The following is a 12,734-nucleotide window of genomic DNA, read 5'->3' as shown; positions in this document are numbered from 1 at the left end:
TTTGGATGTGTGAGGTTTTAGTTTTGGGGGGTTTTCTTTGGGGATTTATTTGTGTGTGTATGTGTGACAGCTTTTGTCTTTCTCTCATGTCGAGGCTTTTTCCGATCTTTTTTCATTAGTGTAATTATTGACAAGCCCTAGCCTTGTCTTTCCTTTAAGCCTCAGTCTCTTCTCTCTCCTAAATTTCTTTGCAGTCCAGCTGACCAATTCTTCTTTATAACTTGGAGAGGTGTAAAGGGTCGATAGATACTGCTTTTAAAAGTTCTCGTGCCCTACACTGGAAGGAAACAAGGTCTGAAAATACCTGAGGCTTGCAGCCTTGCTGATAGGAACAGTCCGGAAAAGAATAACATGCTCCCCCTTCCCCATGGCCCAGTGGACGTTGTTTGTTGTGGTTTTGCAGCTTCTGTGCATTCAAAAAGGTTAGTGACCAAGGCTGTAACCAGTTGCGCATATTTACCCATCACTTTCTCTGATTTTGGCACTTCATTGTCATCCTCCATTACAATCATTATTAGATTCCCATTAGCAACGTCACTCTTCAGGCTGTTGCTCTCCTGGGGCACAGGACTTGGACAGCATGGCAATTTACCTCTTATATACTTGATGCGTATTTTATTCTGATCCTTATCACTCACGGTATTTTAAGATCTGAGCAGCTGTTGTCCCTGTTTGGTAAAGAATAGCTATTATTTTCGATAATTGTAATTTAAGTGTGGTTTTCTTGAATTGAATATAGATAAATCCTGATAGGTAGATCAGAAGCATTACTTACAGTTTCTTTTTCCACCAAATAAGGCCTTGGGCTTTGCCTCAGATCTTATTATTTGCAAACTAGTTATATCTAGAGATGATAGCGTTTGTCTTAGAGTTTGTCTAAATTAATAAACTTGCTTGACATCAGAGCTAAGAATGTTTTCTCTCCAAGGCATAGAATGCTCTCATCAATTTCCAACTTCAATTTAAATGGCAGGGTACAAATAAAATAAGTCACAAGTGAAATTTCCTTCAAATTTATCATCCATAACATTTATCAGGGCCTGGCATACTTAGGACAAAAGATATTTGTGGAGGCGACGTAAAAGTTACATTTATTGCTTAGGGAAGAATTATATATGTAAGAACTATTTTAGTGGCCTTAAGAAAGCTTTAAATTGTAGCTGTTGATCTTTTGTTTGACTTATGTTTATTACAAAAGAGAAGTAAACATGGCTTGCTTCAGTAATAGATAGGAAATACCTGATGTGAGGCTGTGGTACTTTTTTCCCTGCATGAATTTCCACTAATAGCTTCAATGCTCCTTTCCAAACCATGCTTGATAAATGTTTCGTAGAAATGCCTAGTTTCAAAACAGTCAAGGCAGTTTGTTTTTTTTTATCCTTGCTGTATTATCTTGGTATTTGCATGAGGAGTATCCATGCAGTTGAAAGACAAAAACAATTGCGGATTAGGTCTCTCTCTCTTATTACTTTGGGGAACCACTCCAGTTTGTTTAAAGACTTTTAGTGGTAATTAAACACGTGTCAAGAGCTTTAGCAAAACAGCAGCTCTGTTTTGTGCGAGTGTGCTGGTTTACTGTCTTTTTTAGGATCCTCCACCAAACACTGCACCTTTTGGTGATTCCTTAAGAAATTTGTAAAACTATTTGCTTTCATTCTCAGATATGTAACGAACAAAATAGCATGTATCCAATCAAGGGGGCAAATGAAAACATTCTAGCTGCAACTGATTTTCTTTAAAGATCTTTTATTCAAACATCATCTTTTTCTCTATTCATTATCCCCAAACTTTGCAAGGAAAAATCTGCTTCGTGCTACTGGTAGTTCCAAGCATTACATAAATTATAGCCTGTCATATGCAGATCGCCTTGTAGTGGTACAAGACTAGAGCCAAACAGAGGACAGTAATGTTGTAGGGAGCTGGGAACATAGGTTCCAGATTTGTCTTACAGTACTGGAACCAATGAATGATGAGAAATTAAATCTTCTTTTTTTTTTTTTAATGTTGAGGCTGGGAGGTGTACAATACAGTTATCTCCCCCCCACCAACTAACAAGACAAGAAACCTGGCTTTGCAGAAGTAAACGAGCAATCAGTCAGGACTTGTCATTAAACATAACTTCTGCTGTTTTGATAGTCAAAGGCGAGAATTACTTTTAGAGCTCCTCATACTCTTCATTACTGACTTAAAAATGTTGATGTGATGAGTTGTGACAAAGTTAAAAGCATCCCTGCCTCTCTGTGTGTGCTGGAGGTTTCCTTGGCGGAAGAATTGAAGCTAGTAACGTAGAAAACGAAGTGTGGGTTACGTGACAGCGGGGAGTGATCTCAGGCAGCCACTGCTGCCTGCAATTGAAAATGGCAACAAGAAGTGATATGCTTCTCTAATGGTACTGAAACGGAGCTTCATATGAAATAGAGTGACCCTTTCTCAGTGTGTTTACTTTTATCCTCTCTGCAGTGTACTTTTTATCCTCAAAGCATACATTCACTACCTGTGGTCCTTCCCGTCTGTTGACTAGTGTGCCAAACAGTTACTTGGCTGCTCTAAGAAAGGGTATGACCCATACTCTACTTGCTTGTTTCTTTTCTGTGCCAGTGACAGACTGAAAAGAGGTTATGGCTAGCCCTGAACGTAACTTCTAAGCAATGATTATTTAGTCAATGTGATTTTAGTGTTGCTAGTGACTTTTTATATTATCCACAGGACGGATGATCATGATGTTACCAATACTGCTCCATGCTGCAGTTCCGAATAAGCCACAGTGATTAATTCTAGTTGTCTAATAAAGGCTATTTCAGAACAGCACGTTGGTCTTAAGCTGTGGCTTGCAGAGAGCTTAAGCAAATCTTTAGAGCCATCTAATGGGGATATAAAAGTGTTGATTTTCTTTAATAATCTTTGATTATAGCAGTTTCTGATATTAAGGGCAGAGCTGCTGCTCTGTGCATCTCAAAGAAATAAAGGTAGCCAACTGACTACCACTTCATGTAAAAGGTTGGCATTGCTCCAGCAGTGGGGTGTTCTTTCTCAGTTTGTTGTTACTGATTTGAAGGAAGAGAATACAGGGGCATTGCTGCTAACCCAGAGCTTGTCATGAGTATGCTCCTCTTGGTGATTCTGCTACTGAATGCATCCGCTTTTGGTGGTTTGCAAAATTTTGACTAATACAAGAACAAGGATTGCTTGAAATGTTGGTCTTATTACAGGATCTTATTTCACTACCCTTGGAAGTTTAGGACGAACAGAAAATTTTTAAAAATAATTTTCCTGCTTGGCATCTCCAAATATTATTACTTTGCAAAAGCATTGCTTTTTTTAATTCATAAGTGAAAGTTTAAATATGACTTGAGACTATATAGCAAGTGGAACACTATTCTGTGTGGCCGTGCTGGCTGGCAGGTAAGGTAGGATGAAGCTTAAGATGACTAAAAGCATGGCCATCAGTTTGAAAAATACTAAAATTCTTAGACAACTGAAGAGTTGGGAAACAATTCTAAATGTCTCTTCTCCTACCTCCTCCTCTCCCTTCCTATAAAATCTGCACAAATTTTCTTTTTTTCTTGCAAAACTAAGCTAAGCAAAAACTGTTCAATTTTTCCAATTCTTGTTAGTCTGGGGGTTTAGTCTGATCCCTCAGCACCAATACAATTCCTGCCTTACGTTACAGAATAACCTGTAGAATACCTCAGGAAAGCTTTTACTTGTGCTTCAGATGCACAAGTCAGGCTGGTAGTTGATTTATTGCTCTTTTCAGGAAACCCCTATCTAATGTCAAAAAGGCATCAAAAACTTGATTCTTCATGTTCTTACCCAGGGAGTGCTGAGAGCAGGCTCCCAGTACATGTCTACAGTGTGAAGTCAAGCTAGAGCACAGTGTACAGAAAACACTTTTGCTTCATCATGCTGAAATACTCTCATTTTTGTCCTCGTGGGGAGAAGCTCTTGGTAGTGTCCAGCCTGAAGCTCTCTTGTTTCAATTTGCCCCCGCTTTCTCTCCTGACGCCAAGTATCTAGGAGCAGACTTCTGAGGGCTGAGCAGAGGGGGATGATCCCTTCCTTGGATCTCCAGGCTGGTCCCTGTCTGTACAGCCCATGAGCCGCTGGCCTGTGGTGCTGCCAGGGCACGCAGCTGCTCCTGCTCTACTCGCTGTTTGCCAGCCCTCATAGGCCTGTCCCGCAGAGCTGCTCCCGGTTAGGCAGGCCCTGTGCTCATAAGAGTTCCTCATAATGTGTTGCTACGTTTATCTAAAATAAGTATGTGAGCCCCTCCCTGTTGGCATGCACTTACGTACAAAAGCTAGACCTGTAAGCAATTCACAACAGAAATTTTGCTTTCAGCACCTGATTCAGTTAAGTTATCAGATACAAAGACATGCTTTGGTGGCTGTTCCGAGAGCTGCTGTGGATTGGTTCAGCGTCAGCCAAAGTAAACGCACTGATTATAAAGACACATCCTTTTAAAATTCTTTTGAATGGAAAAGAAATATTTTCAAAGTGAGAAGTACTCACTGTCTTAAGCCAATCTTTTTTATGCTGTATTTCTCTCAGTTTATTAAATCTAGGAGTTTTCATTACCCTGTATTCTGCGGAATCAGGTTAGCATCAGAAGATTGATTTACATTCAGCGCGTGTTGCACATCAGAGCAAATGTTCTTGAGTGTGTTTTGTGTTGACAATGATGCATAAATTGTAAAGTGCATTTTCCTTATATAAATTGAATGTGGGAATGGTAGTTTCAAAAACAATTATCAAGTAACTGGGCTTAAGCGAATATAAGAAGCCAGTCTGAATGCATCTTTTTGTTTATTTCAAAACACTCTGTATTCGTTACTTTTTGAGTATTAAGTTGTTATTGTATGGTGCTTATTGTGGAACAGACCTGTTTTCTGCATTTGCCTCCATACAAAAACTGTAGAAAAACTCACTCAGAAGAGCTGTTTTGTGCATGGGTATTATTCATGCCACTTGTGTGTGTTTGGGATCTGCTCTTTGCTGTGCTGGGATCAGAGGGATCGCTAAGGAAGCCTGCTAGCACAGGTAGCAGCACCTCGGTGAAGACATGGGACGCTGTGCAAACGCACCAGCCACGTTTATTGCTGTGAAAAGAGGCAGCTGACTCCAATACTGTGGCTGGGCTGCTTGCCAAGTCTGAGGATTTGGGAGGTGAAGAAGATCGACCTGTTACAGGATCTCTCCTGCAGAGAGTAAGTTATCAGATTGAACTGGTAATGCAGCAATGAAAGCATGCCCAAATACTGTTAAGATAGTGAGTACATTAATTGTCCTTTGCAAGTACTTTTCCCATGTGGCAGATAGAAGGAGCTTGCCCCTTAAAAATTAGACGATATTCTGCATTTATTGTGGGTAGTTACAGCGGGGACCTATGAGAGTGTAAACCTGCTTGAGGTTTGTTACGTGGGGAGGTACTGCACCAGATGTTGTTTCAGAAAAGGTGGAGATGCAGGTTTACATTCAGACTTTTGGGGATTTTTTTGTTTCTTAAGGGAGGATGGTTCCAGGTTTCTTTATGAAACCTGTGAGGTGCCGCTTTCTAACAGGTTGGTTAGTCTTGTGCCTAAAGCAAGGGACTTTTTCAGGGGTTACAGCTGCACTTGCGATTGCTGTGACTGTCATATCGTATAGATTTCCCCTAATGTAGCTTGATGCAAAAATAGTTCAGTATCAGAACGCATCTAGATACAGCACAGGACAGCTGATCATCTACACTGTTTGACTTTACACTGCATTTCACAGTAGCAGTGGCTGCAGCATAGACGACATTACAAATACTGCTGTCACTGGGAGAACAATGCAAAACAGAGTCTGGACAACCAGCTTTAGCAATCTGCAGCAATAAGGCGTCGGTGTTAAACTTCACACGTGTGTGTTTCTAGCATCTCTTCCCTTAGCGTACTTGTCTAACAGGCTGTATTTATAGAATAAGATAATTTTATTTTCATGTGAACTGAATGAAACACTGAAGGACGCAGTCGTCATAGACCAATGACACTGTGTTAGAATACCAGGTTAGCCTGCCCATCCCCTGCTCCACCTCAGCGTCAGTTTACACCGCACTCGGTCATGCCAAATGCTAATGCATCTTGCTCCTGGGGAAGATGCTGTAGCCTCCTTGCGCTGCCTGTGCTTCTCTGTTCTTGCAATGAAAGGCTTTCCTGGGATGATCTTTCAGTCTTCCTTACCGTGGCTTCTGCCTAGGAGTGCTTCTCTTTTCTCTGGTGGATGAAGAGCACTGTTCGTTCCTTCCCGTTGCAACCCATGTCACAGGCCACAGAAACTTGCATTACTAGCTTCAGCTCTTCTGTAGCTATATCTATAGGGTATAAAACAAAGGCATGTTTTTGTTGCTAACGCCACAGTGTTTAAATTCAAGAGGCTCAAACTGAGGTATTTCACCTCGATGCGAAACTGTTAAACTTGAGAAACAGGTTAAGAGATGCCAGTGCTTAGGTGTATTCTGAAATAACTAACTGCAGCAGTAGCTGGTGTTAGCCGATGTATCTGTTTCTGTTACGATCTTAAACCGCAACAAACCTGAAGCTACAGTTCGCAATGGTACTTGCTGCTGTGCTGGATTTGAATTTATGGAATAAAAGTATCTCTGATAACAAAGGTGTTAGCATTTGTTGAATTGATTTAAAATGCAATAACATATTAATTACAGTAATGTGATGTTTTGTGTCCGAAACACTCAGTACATAGGACCAGTGAAAAGGGATCTGAGTCAAGCTGTGAAGATCTGCAAAGTATTTCACTCTCCGATTGCTTTGACTTGGATAGAAAATTTCAGTAGAGAGCGCAGACACGTTTTGTTGAAATGTTATGTGTTAAATATAGTTAGTTACGCTGTTCCCACTAGGCACCTCTCTATGTTATAGTTGATATGCTAATGCTTAATCGCGTGTCAGTGTGATGTGGGTGAATGATGATACAGAGATCTCTGAGCTAAGGCCAGCTGAGCTCACCACGGAGGTGTGGTGGCATGATTGTGCCAGCTAAGAGGCTGACTGATCATCTAAATTAATCATCACTGTAGCATATTTTGATTAGTAAAATCAGTAATTTCTTTCCAAATTTATAGTTCTGGCAAATTTTGATATTTCTAGCTTTTTTCCCCACTCAGAATGAAGATCCGTAAAATACTGTATAAGAAAAAAGATATCTGATGCCCTTCATGCATCTCTAATAAATTATTCAGTCTTAAGCCTGTTTTGTCTTAAAAGAAAGGTTAAAAGAAACTCTTCAAATGAATAATGCTTCCTGTTTCACAAAAACATGCGGGGAAAAAAAAATGGATAATCTGTTTACCTGTGATTCTGTACTGGGTAGGTCTAATACACAGGAGTAAGGTTGCTGACCAGTTGTCATCTGTGAAACTGTAAAATAAGGATAACTTGTTCATAACGTTATCTTTCTCTGTAGACCTCAACTGCTACTGTTAATATAGTGGTGACGGATGTCAATGACAACGGACCAGTTTTTGATATGTTTCTACCTAAAAACCTGTCTGTACAGGAAGAGGAAGCCAATGCTTTTGTTGGTCAAGTAAGGGTAAGTTATTAACTGTGCAGAGTTAAATTGTTTATTTTATTACCCAAACTGTCCAGACTATTAGGAAAGAGCACAAAACTCACATCAAAATGTCTTAGGCTTAAATGCAAACTGTGCGTTGTCAGATGCATTGATGCTAACAAAGTCATCTTTTGGGCTTTGAAGTACAGAATTGATTTTCTTCTTCTCCATGCTTAATAGCTGAAAAGGCCTTTTCATTTAAAAATAGCACATTAAAAAACTGTTTCTGAAGACACGCTACTGTAAAAGCTTGCTTATAACAGATTTACAGTGTTACAACATTGTCACCCCATTTTTATACTCTTACGGGTTTCTTTTAAAATACTTTTCTAATGTACTGAACAAGTGACGCATATGTATATAAAATTGTCATGCATATAGAAAATTTTAAGGCTGTTAAGGGGTAAAACAGTTCAAGTGTTGCCTGAAATGATTGATTACCTGTCATAAAAATAGATGGTGCTTGGTGTATTGTTAATTTGTGTGATTTGAAGCTGTGTACATTTTTATAACATGTACGGGTCTTCTGGACTGCCGAATGCAGATTCAGTCACTTGAAGCATATATCACTTTTTTTGACAGTCTGTTTGTCCTAACATCAGGTGAAAGAAGAAAGTATGAATTGGGTTTTCTTTTTAACTAGTAGTTGAATATAATATTTCATATTTCCTTCAGTGATGGGTTAGCACGAAGTTGGATGCAGTATGAGCTGTAGGTAAAAGATGAAATCAGAAGCACGTTTTTTCAGGAATTTAGGCAAAAAATCTGCCTTTCTTTCCAGTGGCAACCATATCAACAGAAAATGGGAGCTCCTTAACTGCTGCTGTATTAGCACTGCCTTCAGGAAGAATAGGATGTCTTGGGTAGCATATAACTATAATAACCGTGTTTCTTTCCAAATTTCTATTATTCAGTCAGACATCCATCAGTGTGTCTTGTCTGTCTTGTTAATTTTCTGATCTTTTTGAGTGGACTTCAGTTGTTTTCTGATCTTTATAAATTTAAAAAACGCTCCTTTGGGATAGGTTTGTGTTTCCTTCCAATTTCATTCCTTATTCACGGAGTTTGATTTCATTTGAGTTACACTAGGTTTTGTAGGCTTCTTCAGTCGGTTTCATTTGCACTTCTGCTGAAGTGGTTCTACATATGTCTATGCTCTGCTTGCTCTATAACCTGGTGTCATTAAAGGTGGGTACTGCTCTGAAGCTGTCCAAGCTCAGGTGCAATTTTCAAGGGAAATAACTTTTGTCAGCATTGATGAAGATTACAGTTTTCATAAAGCTTGATTTTTTTTTTGTTATGCTAGACTGAAATATCAGCCATGTCAAAGGCTGTTTTGAAGCTTTGGACATATAGAAATTAGGATCCCTGCAATTAAATCAGTTTCCATAATTTGACAAGTTATTGCTTTGATTTTTTTGTTGTTGTGTTCACCTTGTGTGGTCATTTTTCATTTTGCATCCTAAAATGCACGGACATGGTATTTCAAATCAGTTTAAAATATCTTTAAAATCCATTTTGTGTTTTGCTGGGTGCCCTCAAGGTACAATAATCTTCTCAAACACTAGATTGTGTCTATTTTTAGCTTAGATGGAACTATAAAATAAAAAAAGTTATTGCAACAGAACCTCTCTATCTTATAAATTAGTATAATTTCTAAGTTATGCTGAAATGAAAATGTGTAATGAAGCCTTATGATAGCTTATTTCTAGTTACGGAATGACAGAAACTGCTTATATGATTCATTTATTGTCATGTTTATCACCAGTCCTAATTCCCAGTCTCTGGATGGAAAAAGCTTTCTCTTTAGAGCACAAATACTGGATGTAGTTTCTGCTGTTTCATATTCACAAATGCAAATACATAGTATAGAAAAGAGTGATCCGGGCATTTGGAATTCTTTTTTCTGTCTTCAGTGAGATTATTGAAATAAGGATGATGAACATTTAGTTGTAGCTATGTGGTTTGAGGATATTGCTGTTTAAAACCCAAAATATCTTTTGTTGTGGTGTTGTGCTTCAGTACATTAGAACCACAGGAGGTATGGGAGAGGTTTCTATGGGAATACATTTTGTACAGAAGCTGTAATGTGGTTAAATTATAAAGGCCTATTTTATATGAAAATAGCCTGGTAAAAGAAGGTAGCCCTTATTGTCATGTGTTTTCACAACCAGGAATCAAGGACTGGCAAGCCTGCTTTTCAAAATGTGTTTTACTATATTCATTTCAAACATAAACCTACAATCCACCAGAGAAAGCAGTGATATAATGTTTGGGGGGGGGGGGGGGGGGGAACACAACGAGTTTTGTGATGTCTATTTCACTTTTGAATGTGGGCTTCCCATTTTGCACGGGAAAAAATCTAGCAAGAGATGTTTTTATCTTAAACCCCGCGAAGATAACGGACCCTGCTGCTCTTTGAGGCAGAGGACCTAGTGACGAAGGATATGGAAAAGGTGCTCAACTACTTGGATGCCTGAGGGTTTTCTACTGGTAAGGTTTGGTATCGGGATCACCAGCTGCCTGAGCCCAGCATCATCTGGAGGAAAGCACTGCCCACAGTAGATGATGAAGTTAGGGGCAGCTTAAGGGAATAAGACATAAGCAATGACCTGCATGCTTGAAGGTTGACCAAATGACCTCTGCAGGTCCCTCCTAATCAAATTTGTTTCTATTTGAATGTATTTCATAGTGAAATCCATTATTTTATTCATACAAGATCCACAAAAATCAATATTATATCGCTTGATTATTAGCAGTGGCTACTATTATTACTATTTTTTTTTAAATATTTTTTTTATGATTGCCAGCTGACATGATAGTAATGCTGGTGAGTCTGGGGATATATTTTATGAGGTCAATAAGTAGAAAGGGAAAGCTGTAAGAAAATTTATCAGTACCTATATTAAAATGTTAGAAATAGGCTAGATGACATGTAAAGAGCTACTGAAATGTTTTACCAATTCTTGACTTTCTGTATGAGCCTTCTCTTTCCTCTCCTCTCCTGAGACTGCAAAACTTCGTGTCTCTTGTCTGCTCATCTATTCTAAACAAGTGATGAATCACATTCACGCCCTCCTTTTGTCCTCTCTCCCCCGATACAGGTAAGGTTATAAGCAATTTGGGGTATAAAACAATTGGGTCAAACACTCCCATGAATAACTCCTGCCACAGACCAGAGATTTCTGTGCTGTACTTTATTTTGAGCGGGCAAGTTGGACTTAAAAAGGGATTCCCATAAGGGCTTGGGTAACGTTTGGGAATTTGTTTCCCGAGGAGACACAGAAGAAGGGCAGTGAAAGATCTCCTGTTGAGGAAGGGAGGGCTTGTGAGGGGCAGGGCAGCGGTATTCACACCCTGACGTGCGCCCGCTCTCTGCCACTCTGACGGCGCTCTGCCTGCCAGCTGGAGTTCCTGAAGGCACCGGCATAGGAGTGCTCCCTGTGGGGATTTGAGGAGCACGCTGAAGATTAAAAGAACAAAAGCTAGAAAGGATAAGTCTGAAAGCATAGCGGATGTATTTCAAATCCCTTTTATTTTACACGGTGTTGTCTAAATTGGGGCAGTCAGAGGTGTATTAGATTCCCTGCTGTTCTTTCATGTCTGATCATGGGGATCCCCCAGCAAGACAGGAGGAGAATTACTGAATGAAGTTCTCTACAAAGGACCAACAGGAAACAAAAAGCTTCAAATGGGAAACTTGAAAATGAAATTCAGGCACCTGATTGTCTATCGCAGTCTAAACCAGCTGAGGTCCTGCTGAAGGCAGGGCATGGCAATGATTTGCAGTGTACTATTTACCAATACCAGGTGCATAGAAGGTAAAATAGGGGAATGAAATTGAGGTGAGGATCAATGTATCGACTGCAAAACCTGCGAACAGGTTTGCATTCCTGCTCAGTGAAAGACAGTCCCGAGTAGTTCGCTACAGACTTTAAAAATGCAGCCTGTGGTTAAATAAGAAGCTGTTGACCTGGTGGGGCCCAGGAGAGGAAACAAATACAACTGAAGTTTTTAGTCATCTGTTTCTTATATTTGCCCAGATTCTTTCACACACACCCGTCGTTTGTTTATTGTCACTGATCAGCACTGTTTGAAATCTCCATCGTGAACGTGTTGGTATCAAGGGCAGATAGGGACATGAAAGGAAATGAGAAGTAAAATTATAGGTAAAGGATTAAATGGCAGTGGACAAACCAGCCACTAATCAGATGTTCAAGTATCACTGGACCTTAGGTCTTCCCTAAAATGGAGACAGTATAAATAAGCTCCAGTAATGAAAGCAGTTTGCAAACTGTGTGTGTACTACCTCTGTCATGTGCTTCTTTTTTTAAAATGAGAAAAGAAGTGCTCAAAAAAAGTATGTTGCTCTTTGGGATAAAGCCATTCTACCTGGGGAAAAGTGAGCTTTGGAGAACTTTCTCTGATTGTACTGTACAATGCAATATTTTGCTTTTCTATTTACATAATAAATGTCTATTTATACCTGTGATATATGTCCAATAGCATCTGTCCGCTACAGAACAAAGCAAGGCAAAACTGTATGACAGGTGAGACAGAGACAGCCTATATGGCACCAGTCCACTGATTCTAGACATTTTTTTCTAATGGTATAGAACTGTTTTCAATGTGTTGTGTAAAGAAGCAAACTATCAGTTTTGAATGCTAATGGAATGTAATTATGATACCAGTTCCCTAACAGAGCTTTCTGTCTGTGAATATCAGTGAATTCCTACAAGCTTCTATTTTCATTGATTTCTACGGTGGTAAACCCTGCAAGTCTCACGATATAAAGCCTAGCTTAAATTTTAGTAAGGCTTATTGTGTTGGACTAAATGATCTCTGGAGATCCCTTACACAACTACATGGTTCTGTGTTTCTGGAAAATGCTTCAGATGCTGATGAGGTATTATACTACAAGATTTTGTTGTGAAACGTCTAGAAAGGAACCTGGCGTTACCTAAATCACCACTGGCATGTTTTCTGCGTGAAGGCTCATCAAACAGGGTATGATTTTCCCAACCTGCACTGTAGATTACACCTTACCTATATCAAAAACGCCACTTTCTGAACTTAAATTCTCAGGTCTCCTATACCTTTAGACAACTTGTAGAAAAATTAGAGGTGGAGGAAAAAGCACA

General features: G+C 39.4%; 1 protein-coding gene across 5 annotated transcripts in view; it reads left to right on the top strand.

The window, feature by feature from the left end:
* The window catches only part of PCDH15 (protocadherin related 15), an 872,980-nt gene that overhangs the window by 725,223 nt on the left and 135,023 nt on the right, over positions 1-12,734 (top strand). For all 5 annotated transcript variants that reach the window (XM_075759010.1, XM_075759011.1, XM_075759007.1 and 2 more), the window contains one exon: positions 7,444-7,572. In XM_075759010.1, the coding sequence (XP_075615125.1) occupies positions 7,444-7,572 (129 nt within the window). The remainder of the gene's footprint in view (positions 1-7,443; positions 7,573-12,734) is intronic.

Source organism: Balearica regulorum, chromosome 7, assembly GCF_011004875.1.
Source record: "Balearica regulorum gibbericeps isolate bBalReg1 chromosome 7, bBalReg1.pri, whole genome shotgun sequence".
NCBI classification, from domain to species: domain Eukaryota; kingdom Metazoa; phylum Chordata; class Aves; order Gruiformes; family Gruidae; genus Balearica; species Balearica regulorum.
The sequence above is the reverse complement of the archived record's forward strand: the minus strand, read 5'-3'. Positions and strand labels throughout refer to the sequence as shown.